The sequence below is a fragment of the Tympanuchus pallidicinctus genome, unplaced genomic scaffold (genome assembly GCF_026119805.1).
Source record: "Tympanuchus pallidicinctus isolate F22 unplaced genomic scaffold, pur_lepc_1.0 scaffold4, whole genome shotgun sequence".
Taxonomy (NCBI): Eukaryota; Metazoa; Chordata; class Aves; order Galliformes; family Phasianidae; genus Tympanuchus; species Tympanuchus pallidicinctus.
Window position 1 is genome coordinate 22,939,032 of NW_026294758.1, and position 22,757 is coordinate 22,961,788.

The 22,757-nt window shown below is 37.9% G+C and overlaps 1 protein-coding gene across 4 annotated transcripts in view; it reads right to left on the bottom strand.

Moving 5' to 3' along the window:
* Positions 1-22,757, bottom strand: part of AUH (AU RNA binding methylglutaconyl-CoA hydratase) — a 132,042-nt gene that overhangs the window by 77,350 nt on the left and 31,935 nt on the right. For all 4 annotated transcript variants that reach the window (XR_008210534.1, XR_008210533.1, XM_052701038.1 and 1 more), the window contains one exon: positions 16,069-16,155. Coding sequence is in view for 2 of the 4 variants with exons in the window: in XM_052701038.1 (XP_052556998.1) it covers positions 16,069-16,155 (87 nt within the window). In the remaining 2 variants the exon portion in view is untranslated. The remainder of the gene's footprint in view (positions 1-16,068; positions 16,156-22,757) is intronic.

Genomic DNA, 22,757 nt, shown 5'->3' on the forward strand with positions numbered 1-22,757 from the left:
AAGCCATTCTCCACCCAACCTGTATCTGTACTTGGGATTGTCTTGATGCAAATGCAGGACCTTGCAATTGTCTTGTTGAACTTCATGAGGTTGCCGTGGACTCATCAGTCAAAGTGTCAAACATCCAGGTCCCTCTGGATGGCATCTGTTCCTCTAGCATGTTAACTGCACCACTCAGCTTGGTGTCATATGCAAACTCGCTGAGTTTTTGCATCCCACTGTCCATGCCACCTACAAAGATGTTAAATAACACTGGTCCGAGCAGTGATCCCTGAGGAACCACTCATCACCAGTCTGTTCTTGGACTATGAACCGCTGACCACAACTCTCCGAGTGCGGCCATCCTGCCAGTTCCTTATCGAGCAAGAGGTCCATCCATCACATCCATTTTTCTCCACTGTGGTGACCAGGATGTCATGTGGGACAGTGTCAAATGCCTGGCACAAGCCCAGGTACATGACATCAGTTGCTCTTCTCTTATTCACTGACACTGTAACTCCATCATAAAAGGTCACCAGGTTTGACAGGCATGACTTGCCCTTCGTGAAGCCATGTTGGTTACCACCAACTGCCTCATCTTTACTTTCCTCATAGGGTCTTCAGGAGGATCTGCTCTGTAATCTTGCCAGGCACAGAGATGAGACCGACTGCCCTGTAGCTCCCTGGATGTTCTTTTTCCCCCGTTTTGAAAATGGGGGTTATGCTTCTCCTTTTCCCATCAGTGGGAACTTCACCAGACTGCCACGACTCTTAAGTATGATGAACAGCAGCTTGGTGACTTCATCTGCCTGTTCTATCATGGGGTCCCAGGGACTTGTGCACCTCCAGGTTCTTTAGATGGTCTCAGAATCAACCTTCACTTACAGCAGGCAGATCTTCCTTCTCCAAGTTCTTATCTTTGCTTTCTTTAGAAAAGAAGAGCAGTGTGGCTACAGTCCTTGCTGGAGAAGACTGAAGCAAGAAAGTCACTGAACACCTTGGTTTTCTCCTTATCCCTGTGATCTCCAGGTCTCCAGTTTCCTTCCAGAGAGGACCCACATCTTCCCTGGCCTTCCTTTTATCACTGATATACCTGTACAATTTTTTCTTGTTCCCCTTTATGTCCCTTGCTAGATTTAATTCTGTCCAGGTTTTAGCTTTCCTAACCTGATCCCAGGCCTCTCGGACAACTACTTTGCTGTCCTCCCAGGTAACCTGTTCTTGCTTCCACTCCCTACAGAACTTCATTTTTGAGCTTAAGTAAGTCCAGAAGCTCCTTGTTGATCCACAGAGGCCTCCTGGCATTCTTGTCTGCCTTCCTTTTTCTCAGAATGCACTGTTTCTGAGCTTAGAGGACATGGTCTGTACTGACTGGTTTTCCTGGGTCTCTTTTCCCTTGAGGACTTTATCCTATGTCACCCTGCCAAGCTGTTCCCTGAAGAGTCCAGAATAACAGAAACACAGAATTGCAGGGGCTGGAAGGAATCTCCAGAGATCACTGAGTCCAGTCCCCCTGGAAAGCAGGCTACCTGCAGCAGAACTTGGTTTGTATTTTATATCGCTGTCACCAGCAAAAGACACCATCCACTGTGCTCATATCCACTGTCTGGTCACAATAAAAATTCATAAAGTGTTGATAAATTTCAATGAGAACCGTTGTCTTCATGTGAAGAAATTCAGTGACACTCACTGCATCAAACACGCTTCCATATTAGTTACCGCTTGGCAGATTGCCCCTCTGCTGCCATCTGTCACATGGCAACAATATGTAATGGAATATCAGCAAGATGGTTCAACCTCCACTGCCATACCATCAATATTCATCTCTGATGTTATGGATCAGCATAATAAAATAAGCGCAATTACTTTTGGGGACTGTCTGAACAGAATTTACTTTCTGTTTGGAGATGATTTTATGATGAATGAAAGACCAGCATAAAATACTAAAGTTAGATCCAGAAAATTCAACCAAGAAATAGTTTCTCAGGTGTGTGTCACGAAGTTCATACAAACAATTTAGATGTTGCAGATACTAACATTCTCAAAGGAAAATGCAAGTTGTCTGCATTCTAGTGATCTTATGTAACTATAGAGTCCTCTAAATAATTCATTAAAAACTCTGTACAAAACTACAGTCATAAAAGGTAACCTCTGAAAAGAAATAATATTGCATTTGATACTTTCTCATTAACTACTGAGCAATCTTTTTCTCTGCAAAGCTTTTGATGTTGTCCCACATCACATTCCTATCTCAAAATTGGAAAGATACAGATTTGAAGACTGCACTATTCAATGGATAAAGAATTCTTTGATGGTGCCAGGCTGTGGTCAACGCTGTATGTCCACATGGAGACCACTGAGGAATGGTATTACCCAGGGGTCCATCTTGGGACCAGTGGTCTTCAACAACATTATCAGTGAGATTAACAGTGGGATCAAGTGTATTCTCAGCAAGTTTGCTATTAAAACCCAGCTCAGTGCTGAAGTCAACACAATCACCCAAAGAGACCTGAACAAGCTTCAAAAGTGGGCACATGCAAATCAAAAGAGGTTCTACAAGACCAAGTGCAAGATACCATAATTCTGTGAGAGCAATCCTACAGAAAAGGTCTTGAGGGTTCTGGTGGTGGATTAAACGCAATACTTCAAGAAACAATAGCTAAAAAGAACACACTATTTCAAGTCTACTCTTACATCTGCAGTGTTAAAAGGTTCAAGATCTATTTCATTATAGAGTTCCTTCACTAACCAAAGCTGCAAATTTCTTGGTTTAGAAGTTGAGAAAGATTCTTCAAAAGGCCACGAATATAAATATTAGTAGTTACTAACAATTACTTAAAAGTATGTGCTAACTAGCTATAACAACTGGAATGGATAATTATTATTAAGTCAAATAAGTTTAGACTTAAATATTTACATCCTCTAACTCCATATAGACTTCTCTTCCACCTGTTCACTGCCAAAGTATTTTATCCTGTTTTATCATGCTGCTTGTGAGTATATAATTCAGAATTTTCCTGGCAGAACAATAAACATGCACAAAACTATACACATTGAGAAGCCAATGGAGGAAATCCATGGGGAACTATCATAACTGAAATATTCTTTATAATAGCCACATTTGAATCACATAGTTACACTTCCATATAAGTTAATTTTGTTGGAGTAAATCAGAAACATAATTCTGAAGCTTGGCAACAGAATACGGAATCTTGATTTCATATTTGCAGCTCTTTTTCTGAAGAACAATAACTCCCTAGCTGGAACATAAACTTTGCACTTGGTTAAAAAGGTAGCTATGTTTAGGCAGGGATTTTTTCTTGTAGAATTTGATACCAAGTCACTTCAACAAAGTTTACTTGTTCTTCCAGTGAAGCAAGCACTCTCGCTCACTTTTTTAGGGTAATTACAACACAGTGAAAATCAACCAATACTTGTAGCAACAAATGAAAATAGCTAAGAGAGACTGCGATCGTTGTCTTGAAAGCAAAGAAGATTGATCAAATGATAATTGATGAAATGCTACAAAGCTTTTCCTGTCATAACTTCAAAAAAAAAAAAAAGTTACTCTAAGTCATTTATGTACTAATATGTTTGAAAAATAGACAAGAAAACACCTCTGTATGCAAAATGGTGATCACGTTTTTAATCTCGAATGGTCTATATATGCATTAGAATACTAGAATACACACAGTTCTCTTTCAAATATTTGCTAGCTACAACTGTGAAAGGCTTTTTACTATCCTCTGATTCTTGTGCTTCAGAAAGACTGCTACTGTTGGTAGATTTATTTCAACATGATTATCTTTGCTTTAATACCATCAAAGTTCATGAAGAAAAAAAAAAAAAAAAAAAAAAAAAAAAAGCTGTGTAAAGAACCATATTTTTTGTTACCTGTGAATAACCTTGGCTTTTTAATGAAAATAATTACTGCTCATTGTTGATTAATCAAAGTATGTTTTCCCGTTATTACAACATTAGCTATAGTTTTCTTAAGATCATCTCCCTCAATACTATTCCCAGTTTCCTCTATTGATCACTCACTGATCACAGGAAATGAATTAGAAAAATAGTTCTCACACTTTATTTAGGCATAGTATGTTATTAATTTTAAAAAATTTCTATTTGATACTTTATTGTTGACAAGTAAAGGGCACTGTGTGTTTTGTATCCCTGATGACAATAGCAAAAAATTGGGAAAATAATGGCAATGGCAGACACATTTTTATAAAACTGTTCAGTAACGCTTTTCTACTGCCAGCTCTCTCAAATTTCTCTTGTACATTTCTATGCTATATAAGATCTTTTGGACAATTCATTTGTCTCCAGTGATACAATTCAGTTTAGAAACAGACCTCTCAGTTTCTTCATGTTCCTTCTTAGTTTCATTATGTAAAAGAATAATGAAATAATCCTTAGATGTCAGAATCTACTTTCCGTGCAAACAAAAACAAGCTTTGGCAATAAGAAAAATGAAAACTATTTTCTTTCTGTGGGCACTTTGTCCTTTCCAAATACATCTAAGAACTTGCCCCCCATACAAATAGTCTATCACATATTCCAGTACACTCATTTACAATACAAAAGAAGGATACCAAGGATAAATTATTTCAGTTATATTTTTACATTCTATGTGAATTTTTTTCTTCCTGATAGAGCACTGGGACTCCAATGGGACAAGATTTTCATTTGTTTATTGTTTACTCACTCGATAACCACTTTGAAGGTAACACTTTTTACTACCAGTAAATTATTTTTTGACACAAGGAAAATCCCTTACACTAGGGTCATTTTAGCTGAACACATGTTGATTTTTTTCTCACATCTGTTTTCAGCAGCATTTCATAAATGTACTTTCCTTATTCCAATATGAAAATATTTTTATTTCTACATTACCTTAAGTGTATTACACAGTACTTTCAATCAGCTCGCCCAACAAACACTGCAGAGGAAACAGTCTCTCTCTGCAATATTGTCAAAGCTGCTTCAGCCAACCTCAACAACCAACACATTATCTAGGCAAAATTTATGTGCTATACAAGATTTGAACATGCTATTCTGAAGTTGAAACCTGTAGCAAAGCCTGAACAATGAGCTTAGAATTTCCTGGATACCACAGAGCATAATGTTTTCTGTACCACATCAAGAACTACTACTTTTTAATAACAATCATATCTAGATATAGGACTAGAAATTGAGACAAGGAAAACAGAAGAGCTAAAAAAATTAGCCACTCTCATTCAGGAATGGTGTGTAATGGAATAGCAGAGACACCTCTAGTGACTGGCCACTAGACAGATGAAGCCTCATTTACTACAACCTTTTGTGATCTGCCATTCAGCCAGTTCATAACCCTGTGTAACATCAACCTGCTCAACCTACAGTTGAACAATATGTCCAGAAGGACACCGTGAAGAACAGTAACAAATTCCTTACTAAAATCCAGAAATATTTCATCCACCTTTCTTATTGTAGAAGGGTAACACATCATTGAGGCAAGCATTTATACTCACTATGCCTGACAATACATGCATTCTTTAAATCTTCCTAGGTACTGAAGTTAGACTAACAGGCCTCTTACCCTGTAACATACAATTTCAAACAGTAGCAAGATGAGCTGGAATTTCCCAAATTATCAAACATACATAGCATGACTACCTAAAGAGAGAAGAGAAGGACAGCAGGCATCCTGGAGGACAGCTTTAAAGTCAATGTGTGAACTAGCTATGTCAATCTCAATAGATTATTTGATCAAATATAACCCTTTTTTCTATACTGTATGTTCTTTTGAAGGACAATTAAAGACCTGTGCCCAGAGCACAGTTTCTTTTTTTCACAGACCAGAGTTTGGAATTACTACCAGAACAAAAACTAAACCACAGCTGAAACCATGTTAATTTATGGCACTGACAGAGATCAAAGCAATTAATTGAAAATGCAGAGCCAGCTCCATTCTAAATCCTCAAATCTGTGAAGAAGGACAATCAGCTCCTCTGCTTTTCCAGTCCCATTTCTCAATTTTATATATCTACATTTTTAGGATGTTATTATAATGAAAAAAAAAAAAAAAAAAAAAGTGTATTAACTGTTGTGGCAGCAAAGCTGTTCCATAAATAGCAAATAACATGTAAGTAGAGAAGTTTAATGTCGCATTCATTGGCTTTATAATGGTAGAGCACTGTGTTTTTATAATGAAAAACAATCCAATGTAATTTGACAAAGTCCACAGTTTCAGCTCTGCAAGGACAGCACTGTCTATTATAGGAAACAGACAATACTCATTCAAAGGGTATCTTAAACGAATTCAACATCAAGATAGGCAGTAAATCAAAGCCACTACTGGAAAACAACCAAGAGACCAGAAATACATTCAGAATGCTACCGGTCTTCAACTGTATTAAGTAGGACCTGCACTTAAATGAACAGACAACAAAAAGTAAAGTAGCAAAAGAAATACTACATTAGAATCTCCCTTTCACAGTTTCAGCTACACAGGGAGGCTATGATGCCTGAGGCTGGTTGTCACACACAGCACTGCTAATTATATATTTTTTTCCTTTTTCATGTTTGATTTGTATATTTCATTCAGTTTCCCAGTGAATGCCTTTTCAAGTTATAGCATATATCTGCTCCCCTCTAAGAGAGAATCTGAAAGTTCTTCTCATTGGACCTCTATACTATAGCATTAAATGCTTCCTGTCTATATTTACCTCCAGTAAACACAGAAGATTTGGTCAGTGTTACATAAGCACTGGTTACCTGAAGTAGCACTAAAGAAAAAAAAGGGACTAAAACAGGATCAGATATATATGACAAGGCATATCGTACTTGTACGATTTGTTACAATATCACAAACATGCACACTTAAGAATAAAAATGCCCAATGGTATACTTATGTCACTCTGAAAGCAATGCATTCAATTTATCACTGCATCGAGAGAAGTGTGAGCAGCAGGTCAAGAGAGGTGATTCTTCCCCTCTACTTTGCTCTTATGAGACCCCACCTGGAGTACTGTGTCCAGCTGTGTTGGGCCGAAGGACAAGAAGGATACTGAGCTGTTGAACTGGGCATGAAGGGCAGCCACAAAGATGACCAAAGGGCTGAAGCACCTTCCCTGAAGCACCTCCCCCTGAGAGCTGAGGCTCTTCAGCCTGGGGAAGAGAAAGTTCTCAGAAAACCTTATAGCAGCCTTCCAGTACCTGAAGGAGGCTTACAGGAAAGGAGGGGAAAGACTTTCGACAAGGGTATGTGGCAAAAGGATTAAGGAGAGATGGTTTTAAACTTGAAGTGGGTACATCTAGACTGGATATTAGGAAGAATTTTTTTACTGTTTCACTAACGATGAACAAGAGTCTACATGCCACTCTCATAAAAACCTATGCATGACTAAGTTTGCAGATGATACTCCCTCAAGAGTGGAGAGGTCTTGCAGAGAGATTTTGATAGAAAACTGGTCAATCACCAATTGCATGATGTTTAACAAATCAAGTGCTAAATTCTGCACCTGGGATGGGGCAACCCTGCTTATATGTAGGGATTGGAGGACATGAGCGAAGAGCAGCCTTGCAGAAAGGGATCTGAAGATCCTGATTTATGACAAGTTGAATCTGAGTCAGAGCGTGACACAGCAACCCAAAAGGATCAATTGTATCTTGGGATAATCAGGACCACTACTGCACCAGACAAGAGGAGGGGCTGTCCACTCTGCTCTGCACTGTATGACCTCACTTTCAGCACTGGGGTGGATTTGGGTGTCACAATATTGGATGGAAATAAAACTATTACACAGCTTCCTATTACAGAGCTTCTAAATGAGAGCTACAAAGATGGGGACAGGTCTGGAGCACGAGGTGTGTGCAGAGTAGCTGAGGTCCCTGTGTTTTTCAGCCCAGAGCAGAGACGGCTGAGAGGAGGCCTCATGGTGGCCTACAGCTCTTCACAGGGAGCGGAAGGACAGCACTGAGCACTGCTCTCTGGTGAGACAGACAGGACCTGAGGAAACAGCATGGAGCTGTATCAACGGAGAGTCAGTCTGAGGATTAGGGAAAGGTTGTTCTCCAGAAGGTTGTCAAGCACTGAAAACCCCCCAGGGCTCTGGGTGTAGCCCCAAGCTGCGAAGTCTATGGAGTTTTTGGTCAACACTCTCAGAAATTTTGGGTAGTCCTTTGTGGAGGCATGAGTTGAAATCTACGATTCTTGTCAATTCCTTCCAGTTCAGGATATTCGTTCAATCTGTGGCTCAACAGTTCAGGAAGAAGGGTGAATTTGTTGGTTAGACACGTCTCTGTTTCTAACTGCTTGTCTATGAGGTGAAATTTCACAACACATCAGTAAAGAATGAATTTAATGTGAGAATTAAGTACATTTTTTTATCACTAACATTATAATATGAGGTTGCATATGAATCTGTAAAGTGTATTTTATTTCATTTTTTCAAATGAAAATAGAGATATTGTCTCTCTCTTTTTGAAAAGCCTTGATAAAAATTTACGGAACACTAATCACACCATCCAAGGTTTTCTAACATATCTCTATCAACCATATTTTAGTAACTCAAGCATATTCTTGAAGTGTACTTTACGAAATAAATAAATACCCAATACAGGTGATGGTCATTATCCTTTAAACAGCAACCTGAGAACAGGAAACTTGCACGTACAAAATAATTATCACGGAAGAAGTATTTATCAGAGCAAAGAATAACTATTCTATATTTTGAGGATAAAATTCAATTTATAAGGGAACAGCCTTTTATCGGATTTGACTTGTATGTTTTTGACATATCTTACCAGAGAACAAAATACCTTCACGTGCAGGAAAGTAAGCAGTGTAGTCAACATCTTTCCTTGGAGTTTCTATTACTGTACTGGGACTTTTATTATTAGCCAAAACTTTGTACTATTTGAGTTTCTGACTTTCTGAAATAAGGCAGTGTAACACAGAACAGTTAAGGGCTGGAAGGGACCTCTGGCGGTAATCTGGTCCAGTCCCTGCTCAAAGCAAGGACATCCGAAGCAGGTTACCCAGAACTGTATCAACGCAGCTTCTGAAGATTGCCAAGGAGGATATCCCACAAACCTCTCTGGGCAACCTGTGCCAATGCTTGATCATCTGCACAGCACAGAAGTGCTTCCTGACGTTCACAGGGAAGATTCTGTGCTCTAAATTGCACCCACTGTCTCCTGCCCTGGTGCTGGGCATCAGTGAGAGAAGCTTGGCTCCATCCTCTTTACACCCTCTCTTCAGGTATACACGATAAGACCATTCTGAGCCTCCTCTTCTCCGGGATGAGCAATCCCAATCTTGACATTACCAATGCCATTAAGATTTTACCACAAAAAACGTAAGTTGCTAGCAGACCAGGAATCAAATGAAACTTAAACAATCCTGATTCCACTCTCAGGACCTATAGGATCATATTTAGACAACTTGTTTCCAAAACACCTATAACATGTTCAAGGAAAGACTGGATGTTGTGTTGAGGGACATGGTTTAGTGGGAACTATTGGTAATAGGTGAACAGTTGGACTGGATGATCTTTTAGGTCTTTTCCAACCTTGGTGATTCTATGATTCTATGATTCTATGTAAATTGGCACTATCTAAGAATATCTAGGAATATATAATCATAAATTGTCAAAAAAAAAAAATAAAAATTTGGAGAGTAGATTATTCTCTAGAGGATGGGCAAGATAATTCTTCTTAGGTAAACCAAGACTGACAGAAAATTTGTAAAGTGGAAAAAAAAAAAAAGACTAAATACTGCTCTCAATAAAATAAAAACCACTCAACAGGAAACACTGTTTATAAAACAAAAGCAAGTAAAAGAAAGCAAAGTCTGCTTATTTCAGATCTAACTCCATCTGAAAGGTGTTTTCCCTCCAGACGGACATAAAAATCAAGCAAGACCACAACTTAACGGGGATTTTTAGAAGTACTAAGAAAATCGATTTCCAGATTTTTATCTCATTTGGGGGACTTAGGTAATTACGCCTATGTTCACAGAATCACAGAATGGCCCAAGTTGGAAAGAACCTCAACGATCTTAAAGATCCAATACCCTGCCACACACAAGGCCACCAACTTCCACATTTAATACCAGACCAGGCTGCCCAGAGCCCCATCCATTCTGGCCTTGAACACCTCCAGGGATGGACGGCATCCACAACCTCTCTGGGCAGCCTGTTCCAGCACCTCACCACTCTCTCTGTAAAGAACTTTCCCCTGTCATCCAATCTTTCCTCCCTCAACTTAAAATCATTTCCCCTTGTCCTGCTGTTTCTACCCTTTCAAAAGAGTTGAGTCCCCTCCCCTTTAGGTACCGGAAGGCTACAATGAGATCACCATGCAGCCTTCTTTTCACCACACTGAACAAGCCCAGATCTCTCAGCCTGTCTTTGTAGGGAAGGTGCTCCAGCCCCCTGATAATTTTGTGGCCCTCCTTTGGACAATCCAACAACTAAAGAGATGTGATCCAACTCAGCCCTTCCTTCAGCCCAGAAGCAATACAAGAGCACGAACACAGGGGCTGTCCTGCTTTGCTGCCATTTGCTAGCCCCTTGGGCACTGCAACAGTCAATGCATGTAACCCACTTCAAGTGCTGATGGGCTTTGGTAACTAACAGTGTTTCTCACTCACTAAGGGTTAGAAGCAAATTTCACTCTGAATAATCACAAATATTTGCTGAGTCCAAATTATTTATGAAAATTCTTTTTTCTTTTTTTTTCTGTTAAACAGACTGTATTATTTTGGTGAACAGTGGGTATCACATTCAGCTCCACAGACGGCCTCTGGCTTTTTTGCAACTGAAATCTAAACAGATAATATGTAAGAATACTAACATAGACCAGACCCCAAAGCCAGCTTGAAGAACAAGATCGATGTAATTGACAGTGATAGCAAATGACATATTTACAGATCAGATCCATAACAAGAGCGTTTTTCTCAGCAAAATGTAAAGAAAATGAGGATTGTGGAAGTAAGATTTTATTTTATTTAATCAGGCAGGATTTCTTACACATGATTCCAAGAGGTCTATTAATATTTTTCTCTCCTACTTTTTTTTTTTTTTTTTTTTTTGAGTAAAGCCAGTCTTCGATCAGCGATGAAGAGCCTCAAGATTGAATATGGTAGTGGACAAATAGTCTTACTCCCAATATTTAAAAAAAGAAGAAAGCAGGATGAAAGGAAAAGGAAAGGAGGAGGGAAGGAGGAGGAAAGCAAAGAAGGAAAAAGGGAAAAAAACCAACACGTAACAACCCACACAACTCTGGTATAATTTTAGCAGATGCAACCACTGCTAAAAATATATCCTATTTTGACTTTTTTTCCTTCCAACTTAAAGGTCTAAAAACTGCAATTAACAGCTCAGTACAATATTTTCAGCTTTTTTTAAGTGCTCATTTTAATACTAAGTGATATTTACTGCAGTCTTAGTGCTTTACCCAAATTTAGCAAGAAGTCATAAATAAATCCCATACAGACAAGCAAAGTATGCTTTTAATTTCCTGAAAATTGTTGTATTTGCAGTTGTATTCCAAAATGATGGTACAGACTTTAACAAAATCACTAATGTAAGGATTTTAAACATAACGAAATTGACAGGAACTGAAGAAAGCCAAGGCATGTCAATTCAAGAAAGCTAAGTTTATCCAGCTGTTCAAGATGTAATTAACTTTTCCTGTATTTTGTCTGTAGAGATAAATTAAGATTCTTCTTACTGAAAATACTATTAGAAAGACACATTTCCTTACTAGGTCAGACATCTGAAAACAAACACAATTATCAAAACATGATCTATTTCTGAAAAGCAAAAAGAATAACACATTTTAAATGGGATAACAGCATAATACTTGGATAGAATAAAGAACAAGATGGAAAACTTAAAATATTGTCCCCTAGCTATATCGCATTCTGCAGTTGCAAATAATCACTACAAAATTGTTTTCCCTGCAAACACGTCACAACATTTTGGTTGTTACTGGGCAGGAAAACTAGCACAATTTTTTTTTCAGCGTACTAATTCATTGTGAGTAATTCAATGCAAATAAAACAGCCCACTAACTCTACTAAAATTAGGTTCTGTAATGCCAGACAAGTTCTTCAGAAAAAGAAAAGAAGAAGTGAAAACTCTTGCCAAAAAATTGATGTTCACTTCTATTCATAAGGGCAACAGATAGCATCACACCGTATGCACCAATTTAATCTGCCATTTATAAAACTCACTTTTAAAATATTTTCTATCACTTTCAGTGGAAGTTTAAATTTTCTAACAAAAACCTCTCAGAAAAGCAAAAGATGAATTCAATAAATATGTAAGTTGCTTTGAAAGTTATGCCTCCTTTTAATTTCCACAGAAACTACAGCAGACACCACTCACTATTTGACAGAGCAAATTCTCAGCTACAATACACTATTTTTCAAAGGTCACCATCATTAGCTGTGTGCAGTCTTCAAATTGGTATGAGGCCTGGTGTGAAAGGCTGTCTTCCTCTGACATGACAGTGGAAGTTCAAGTCTTCAGTTTAGTCAGCATCACAATTTAGCAGTCAGAGTTGATCGTTTCTCTAGATTCCAGGAAATCTAGAAGGATCATCCCCTTTTTGTCTGTCAGAACAAACAGTACATACCACTTTAACTTCTAAGAGCTGCATCTTGAACTTTTTTCTACAGCAGGCAATTTATGCTGTCACTCCATGATCTACTGGTTTGACTTTGGCTTGTAGTGGTGACACACCATAGCTCATCACCAGTAATGATGTGATCCAGGAAACTGTCACCTTCAGCCTCATACTGTTTCAACAGGTCCCGAGAAACTTGAATGTGGTGTCCTTCTATTCCCAGATGAGCCTTCTTGGATCTACCTGGAGCAAACTGATATTTCAATGTTGCTACCATTGTTTCCAACATACTGAAGCCAATATTATGTTTCTGTTGCCTGGTTTTGATCTGCTGATTCATGAAAAGAGCTAACTGAGATGCTCTTCCTTTTGTACTGTGACAGCTGAGCATGGCCACTGGAATTCTGCGTGTCTTTTACACTGCAGTTACCACTGCTGAAACTCAACACTCACCCACCGCTGTGCTCACAAACACTGGTCTCCATAAATCTTCAGCAAACATTGATGAACGTCACTGGCTGCCTTTTTTTCTGCATAGAGGAATTCAATGACACACCTTTGATCCACATGCACTTATAGTCAGACGTCATTTGTCAGACTGCCATGTGTTACATGGCAACAAAATGTAATGAGATATCAGTGGGAAGGTTCAACCTCTACTGCCACAACACTAACATCCTCCCCAGATGCTGTGGGCCAGCATAATAAAATAGGAGGCACTATTTTCAGAGCAGCCCTCATATTTTTTGCATAATGTGTTCAAAAAACAATATCTCAAATACATATACAGAAGGAATATGTGAAAAGGCTGAAAAACCTACATACATATCATATACATGTATGAATACATGACCTGAAATGAAACATGGGAAGTGATATCTCATTTTCCTTCTTCAATCCTGAACAACAAATTACCATTAGTTTGTTTGTGTAAAAATAAATGGGAAGATGAACAGATACCATCTAGCCATTAAAAAAACTACTGACTATTCATTTAATGTTTTAATGCAGGAATGGAAAAAAGGGGTGTGAGGGAGAGGAGAGAAGGAGTGGGGGAAAGCCCAAGAATCTTTCATGCAACTTTTACAAGAAGATGCTCTTTCAGCATCTAGCAAGGGACATGTTCAAATTCTTTCTCTTTTCCAATCTGCAGTTTTGTCTATTAGATGTTACTACAAACTTTTCTATCCAGATATTTCAATGACCTACATTCTAAAGTACTAAAGCTATTTACTCACACTTTCATGCCTCTTTCTTGACAAACAGACTATAGAGAGCATGAGAGAAAACACTCATAACTTTCCTAAACTTCAATATATTCACTGTTAGCATAGTGGGCCACTGTAAAACTTTCAGGCAACACCAACAATTTGCTTACATACTCAGTATTTAAAACACTTTCAAAGGAACTTTAATTAAGCTGAAGATCATCTTACTGTCTTATCAAATTAGAAGTAACATAAAGCATTAAACTCCTTCTAGTTATTTAGCGAAAAATGCCAAAATGCCTAATGTGAATACTTCTTCAGGTCTGGATTTTTCTCACTTAAAAAAAAAACAAAAACAAACAAACACACAAACAAAAAAAACCACAAAAAAAATTGATTGCCCCCATTTAACCACAGCTCATACAGTATTTCCAGTAACTTTAGTCCAAAAAAGGATTAGAAATAACTTACAGCTACAAAATGCTCCTAAAAATCTTACACAGTGGCTAAGTGAAACAAGATGTTGCTTCTTGCGTTGCAGTCCAATAAAAGGACAAGTTGCAGCATGAAACAGCGCTCACTGAAGGAAATTATTTACTCATTTCTAGATATTTTACTTCTTTTTTTTTTAACCAATGTTTTATACTCTTCTTACATCAGAAAATCTCAAAACTTCAAGGGATGAAACATGTTGCTTATACAAATCAAATATATGAAATAAATGTTTCAAACTTTGTATACTTTATTTCTCTTTCTGATAAAGAATTTGCAAAGCCCTTTTCAAAACCAGTTATGTCGTATCTGATCAGTATAGTTGTAGAAATGCAATAATCTGATGGAGAATTTAGCGTAGTTTACAGAATAATTGCTACCATCAAAAATTGGTACAAATCAATTTGAAATAAAATTCCAAACTACTGACAGTTCTTTCTATGCCAGAACAAACGCATATTAACAGAAAGAGGAGTTCCAAAGAATACATTTGATTGATACTTCATGAAAGTAGTCACCTAAAAAATAAGGAGGAAAATGTTACGGTATTTATTGCCTTTTTTGCTTCAGTATATAATGTTATTGATTGACGTGCAGTAGTCTAGTCATCTGAGGTGGTGGACCATAACTAGGAGAGCAGCAATTTTTCATCTGCGGTCACTGAAATTCTAAGGTAACAGTTCTATCAGCTGAATGTCCACAAATTAACAGGGTCTGATGGGATTCACCCCAGAGTACTGAGGGAGTCACTTGATGCTGTGACTGTCTAGACTCCTCTCAATAGTTTACCAAAGTTTTTGAGAGCCCGACGAGGGCCCTGCTGACTAGAAGCTAGCTAGTACTATACCTGGCTACGTAAAGTACACTAGAGTATGCCCAGAAAACTACAGATCTGTCATCTAAACTCAATCCCTCAGAAAGTTATTGAAAAGATTATCCTGGGGGATACTGAAAGGCATTTAAAGAGCACAGCCCTGCCTTACTAATCTGATCTCCTATGTTAAGATCACCTGGTTGGTGGATAAAAACAAGGTGTCAGATGTCATCTTTCTGGACTATAGTAACAGTTCTGATTATGTCTCCCAAAGCATCCTTTTGGACACGTTATCAAAGCATGAGATAAACAGATTCATTCTACAGTTTGTGATGAACTGGCTGAACTGCGGAGGTCAACAGGCTGCAAATGGCACTACATCTGGCTGGTCAGACACTAGTGGTGCTCATCAGAGCCATTCTAGGGCCAGTTCTATTCAATATTATTATCAGTGATTCCAAATGCTGGAGTAGAATGCACCTTCAGCAAGTTTACTAACACTAAACTGGGAGATACTGTTGGACAAAAGGCCTTGCAGAGGAATCTAGACAAACTGCAACACTGGGCAAGCAGCAATGGCATGAAACTCAACCAAGGTAAATACTAGGTTCTGCACTGGGATACAGTAATGAAAGACTGTATTAACTAAACCAAACAGAAAAATGCAATAATAAATTCCAAAGCACTCAAGTGTCACAGAACAACCCATCCTTTATAAAAACAGCAGGGCAAGTAACCTCTGTTGCAGTTAAACATAGATTTTTTAGAATGCTAGAAAAAAAGCAAGTCCAACTCTTTGAGGCAAATTCTGAAGAAGTAATGCATCATGAGTCATACTTACCAATATAAACATTTGTGGATATCTTTCTACCTATCAAGCATTAACCAAGCATGTTGATTTAATCTTTTACAGATTATGTTTTAAAAACATTGTTTAAAGGATAGTTTACATACCCATCTCATTAATAGTTGCTCTTGCTTTTGAGACAAAAGAACCGACTTCGCTTGAATGCATTTTCGCTCTTTCTTTAAGGTCAGCGCCTGTAAGTGACATTTCACATACATGTTAGCAAACTGTATGCAGTACTGTACATTTGTTTTTAGAAGTGAAATATAGCCGTGTATAAAAAAAAAAGTCTACTTTGAGACATTAATGGTTCAAATTGGTCATTTCATTCATTCATTTTCCACAGATTGCAAGGAAAACACAGGATTTCATCATAAGAAAAAGTCAAATTACACAGTAGATTTTCATTAATTTTGCTCTTTGCAGTGGTATTACTTCTTCTCATATTAATAAACAATAAAGCTAGGTTAACACTTCATCTGACATGTACTTCTATTTTCTCATCTGTGTCACAAAGTATAATAATTACGCCATTTTCTTATTGCGTCCTTGTTGTTATTCTTTTACTGGAATATGAAGAAGTACTTAGGATGCATATTTTTACAGTAACAGACAATATTTATCTAACTAAAAACTTCTACACTGAGCCAAGTACAATTTCTCAACCAAAGAATCAATTAAAAAAAAAAAAAAAAAAAAAAGTTTTGTTTCTCTACCCTGAGAATGAAAATACCAGGAAAACGCATCAGACTTCAGCTGAGTCAAAAATTTAACTCTGACTTAAAACTAAGCAGTCCTATGTTCCTCTTTTGTATCTTTCTGGACTTAATTCTGGACTTAATTTTTATAAAATGAAAAATAAAAAATAAAAAAAATAAAAGAATATCTATATGACACTAAAGTGTCTCATTTCACCTTTGTTATTCTATGTATGTCAATGAGGCACACATTCGCATGTTTCCCAATGAACAACATAATATAGCATTCATAACATCAGATATCTTTTAAAACATTCCATGGAACTGATGTACTGCAATTGAAGAGAGAGGGCAGTTAAGCAGTGTACACCTGAAAGTGCAGACAAGTGCGCGCTGCAGCAAAATGCTAGAACTCTTCACAATTGCTACCTTAGTAATTCAAAGTGGAGACAAAAATCTTGACAGGAACCTCAAAAGCAAACAAAATTGGCATTCATAAATCTGAACTGACGTTCAAGTAATACAAAGCTGCAAACTACCTTCACAAATGCATTATTATATAGAGTTCTGCTACTGAAAGGATCTTTACAAAACTCGGTGACAATACCTACTATAAAAGTTACTGATATAGGAATTGAATAACTAAAACATTTCTATTTCAATAGTTAATGTTTGGGATTTGCTTTTAAGACTTTGTCTAAAAGCATACTACTACCTATATAACAAGATGCCGATACACTGAAATCCTGCTCACATGGCATGCCATTGAAAAGTAATTTTCAAAGGAAAGGCTGTGGACCAAAAAATCTACATGGTCCCTCACGACATCCTTCTCTCTAAATTGAGGAGGTATGTATTTGAAGAATGGACTGTTTGATGGATTAGGAATTGGCTGGCTGGACACAGCCAAAGGGCTGTGATCAATGATTCTGTACCAGGGTGAAGGCCGGTCACAAGCGGTGTCCCACAGGGTTATTCTTGGGACCAGTGCTCTTCAACATCTTCATCAGTTACATAGCTGAGTGCATCGGGTGACCTCAGCAAGTTCGTGGATAACACCATGCTGAGCGGTGCAGTCAATACACTGGAAAGGAAGGGAAGCCATCCAAGTAGGGCCTGGACAGGCTGGAAAAGTAGGCCCATGAAAACCTAATGAGGTTCAATAACATCAATTAGAATGTGCTGCCCTTGGGTTAGGGCAATCCCAGGTATTCACACAAACTAGGGGAAGACCTCCTTGAGAGCAGCCCCATGGAGCTTTGATAGATGAGAAGCTGGACATGAGCCAGCAGTGTGCACTTGCAGCCCAGAAGGCCAACTGTGTTCTGGGCTGCATTCAAAAAGGGGCGGCCAGCAGGGAGAGAGAGGTGATTGTCCCCCTCTACTCTGCTCTTGTGAGGCCCCATCTGGAGCACTGCGTCCAGGCACAGGGCCCCCAACACAAGAGAGATGCAGAGCTCTTGGAATGGGTCCAGAGGTGCGCCAATAAGATGATCAGAAGGCTGGAGCACCTCTCCTTTGAGGAAAGGTTGAGGGAACTGGGATTGTTTAGCTTGGAGAAGGTGCTGGGGAGACCTCACTGTGAAGGGAGCATATGAACAGGAGGGGGAAAGGCTGTTTACAAGGATAGACAGTGATAGGACAAGGGAGAATGGTCTTAAACCGAGACAGGTGAGATCTAGGTTAAGATATTAGGAGGAAGGATATTAGAGAGTGGTGTCACACTGGAACAGGTTGCCCGAGGAGGTTGTGGATGCCCCATCCCTGGAAGCATTCAAGGCCAGGCTGGATGTGGCTCTGGGCAGCCTAGTCTGTTGGTTGGTGACCCTGGATATAGCAGAGGGGTTAAAACTAGATGATCATTGTGGCCCTTTTCAACCCAGACCACTCTATGATCTATGATTTTATGATTTCATGTTTTCATGTTGCTTCGATAGCCGTGAAGAAGCATGCAGTTCAACCAAAGACTTCTGTTCTCAGCTGTTTTAAAGATCCCCCCTGTAATCCCAAGTAGTGCTTCAGAGTATCTGCAAATAATATTTGCACAAGTCCTGACAGCAACAATGTAGTTAAAATTTTCAAATAAAAATAATAATAGTAAGACTAAATCTCTGCAACTTCCCCATGGATCACAGCTAAAATATGTGGCTATGTTGACCTATCTACTTCCCCACATTCACCACCATAGAGGAAATACTAAGTCTTGGCTTGAAACAGTGACTGAACACCTGGTAGGAAGGCAGGACAAATCCAGTAGAGCTCAGGTGTATGCAGTGCACCTGAGTGAATGGAAAGGGTGAATCCTGGCGCCACCCCTTTCCAAACTTCCTTTAAGGGTTAGCAATGGAGGCAAGGGTATCTCTCTGGAGATCCCTGCATACTTGAGTACTCTTGAAGGGAAGCAACTTCTTTCCTTTATTTCTATGCCCACTACTGTTGTATTTGAGTAAAACCTCACACAATGCAGTCTGGGATCTTGCTACTCTGCTGTTACTGTTGCTCTTCCCATTGCATTACAACTCCCAAAAGACTTTAGGAATTGTACTGTGTGTCTGCACTGTACTAAAGCAGGCTTCTGTATTGCCTTCTACCCAAAGGGAAATCCTGAATTACAAGTAAACTAAATCCAACTAACTGCTGCAGGGCATACACTTTAATTGTGTCCCCACATGCACCCAGTTTGTACTAAGGCATGAATCATTGTTTTATCTGTATTCTACTTTCTGTCATCTTGATAATTAGTCCCACAAATTCAACCCTATCCATTCAGAAATACAGCTAAAACCAGCTGAAAGTACCTGTCATTCTAGAGTTTATGCTCACCATTTCTAGTTTGTCAGTACTTTACAATACTTCACAAACTCCCTTTTCAAGACTACGCAGTGTCATGTTCAGATTACTAGCAGTTGTTAATACAGGCCAGCTTCCTCCTAAAGCTATACAAGGAGCAGAGCGGCAAAGAAACTCTACTTGAATTAACTTAATTCAAAGAAACATCACATCTAAATTTATGAAACAAACTGATGGGAGACAACTTTCAATCAGATTTCTCATTAACTTCAAAACTGCAGTCTAAACATCATTCCTTCGCAGATCAGCTTGACAGTAAATATATACACAACACAGTATACACAGATCAACCCTTAAAACTACTCTAAGGAAGACGTGCTGTTTTAAATATTACCAACATATCTAAAGAGATCCGTCAATTTTGAAGGATCTTTATTTCACTTTAATCCATCACTCTATTTTCCCACAAAAACTGGGGAAACATGGAATTGTTTGTTTTGGTTAATAGAAAAACCTTACTTATACTGAGTGCAAAACTCTGATGCAATTAACATCCTGCTTTTTTTGTTTGTTTTAAATTGGCTATTCATTTGGTGGCTGTTCCACAGTGTCACTCTAGTGAGGTTTTCTGCAGCATTTTTGACTTCCACTTCACAATGAAACCGCAGAAGAGGAAAGGATGTGACTCATGCACAGGTATTTAAGGTACAGTAAAATATTAAATTCTTATTCTAGTGTATTTACTTTGAGCTTATTTTTGAGCTTTGATCTGGTAAAAAGAAAGCAGGCCAATCCTGTTTGCACTCCAAAACTTAATTAAGGAAGTGACTTCCAAGAGCACGAGAAGATGATCTTGTGCAGATTCTATCCAATTTCTCAGTATCTTGTGCGCAAGAACCACAAAAGTAGGAATACAGGAAACTGCACAGCACAGAGGCACCATGTGCAATACATTTAACAACCCCAGCAACAGTTTAATAAGGAAATTGTGAGCTATAACTATGCTTTCAAGTAGGATAACAAAAGATCTACTACTTCTCCAATTACAATGTTAAAAATTGCAGTGTAATCCACAGCTTATTCCCACACAGAATAATTATGCAGTCTGTGAATTAATACTCTCTCCATGTAGGAAAATATGATACTGAATTAAAATTCTGAGGCAAAAGGCCAACTTCTAACGAAGTTACTGTTCAACTTGTAACTACTAAAAAAAAAAAACACTAACAAGGGCACCTGTAAAGGCAGATGTATACATCTCCAAGAGAATGCAATGCAAGAAATCAATCCAGGTCTAGCTGAAAGAAATAGCAGACTGGTGTAACAGCTGCTCTTTGCCAGTTGCTTTGATAGTGCAATAACCTAGAGAGTCACCAATTGATGTTAGAGGATCACCTCTTCAAGTACTTGCAGATGCATCTCATCAGATCCTTCACATCTGTGTATCCAGCTTGTACAAACTGGTCTTACTTTAGTTCTCCCGTAGTACTGGGGATCTGCTCTTTACTTTGTTGTTGCCTCTTGGCAGAGACTTGGGAGCTGACCATTCCTATGCTGACCAAGGCAAAGAGAACCTGTAATACTTCAGTCTCTACAGTCATTTACCACTAAGCTGTCAGGACCGCACCTACAGTTTCTCTTGTAATCCTTGACACTTTTTGCTAGTTTCAGTTCCAGCTGAGCACACTCCTTTCTAAATATATTTCCACATAACCTAAGCAGTATTTCTTTATTGCTCTTTGAGAGTCTGTTTTCTCTTTCAAGGGAAAAGTGAACAAACAACTCCTTAAAAATATAGTGGACACTTAAGGCATCAGAAGACAGGAAGATAGTTTTTTGTCTCTAAAGAATAAAAAAGAACAACTCAATCTAAATGTTGAGAAAGCTACGGAACACACAAAGTGAACTAGTAATATTCTACAGATGAGCAAATATATTCCTAAATATTTTGAAGACTTCACACACTGAGGCTTTCATGAATACTTATAATTCAGGTACCACCTCAGAACATTAAGAAACAAAACTTCAGTAAAAGAACCTTTTTTTTGTAATTATAAAGTATGAGAGATCTGAAAGTTGAGAAATAAATAATAAAAATTTAATAAAAAAAAAATAAGAATATGAAAAAAAAAGACTGAAATATGTACTGAACAAAGAACTGTTAGTTATTTGCTTCTGCAAATCAGCTTTTTTCAATACTAGTGAAAAGAAAGATCTTAATCAAAGCAGTTCATCTTATTCACCATCTTTTCCGATATTTTACATTTTAATCTTCAAATCAAACAAATGCATGTAACAGTAAAATTTTAAATCAAAAGACCACTTCCTCAAATATAAACGTCTTAGAGGATAACATGTTAGCAAAGTGTGATTTCTGATAAGCCTTTTTATGTTTGGTTTCTTATTCCTTGAGTTTAAATCTAAGACTGAGATGAACTTTGCCAATGCTAGAGGTTTTCAATGAGGAACAGAATCCTATGACATTTAGTCTAACTCTCCATAAAGTTTCATCCAAACTCTCAAAACTCTCTACTAAGACTAATACTAAGACTTTTCTTGACGCTTGTTTTTTAATTTAAACAACGATGATTACCACTTTCATGTAAGCCAGTAGGCTAGTAAGTATGATTTGTTTCCTGATGTTTAAGTTTTCTTTAGTTGTAATTAAAAAAAATATATAAAGACATATATATAAAATAGCACTTCAGCACTTTAAAAAAAAACACAACTACAAGTAGAGAGGTCAGTAACATATTACAAACAGCAAGTCTTTAGAAGTTTTTCATATGAAGCAATCAGAGAAACTATAAAGGTTAAGGACATGCATTCAAAACTACAGATCAAAATGCCAAGGCACAGAATTCTTAGAAAGTAAACTATTCAAATCCTGAACGATTTGAAATGATTAAAAGTGTACATGCACTACCAATCATTAAGAACTTTAATACATCATGTATAAGGAATAAAGTTAAAATATGTACATTTACACTGGACCTTGCATCAAAAGTTAACTAATGGACAACATACTAAGAGAGACTTCAACAAAGGCTCTGAAGTACCACATTTTTGAAAAGCACACATTTTGACATTGGACCTATCTGATTGGTTTTTCATTCAGTACCTACTGCTTTTTTTTAACACTAACACATTAGAGCTGTAATTACAGCATTTTTGTGATTTTCCACTAAGTAAGTTTTTCACTATTTTCTCTATTAACTGTTTTATTACCAACTGCCAATCAGACTCATCTTGCATGCCAGTACAAAGGCCAGTTTCTGCACACTACACTTGAGAAAAGTGAAAAATGC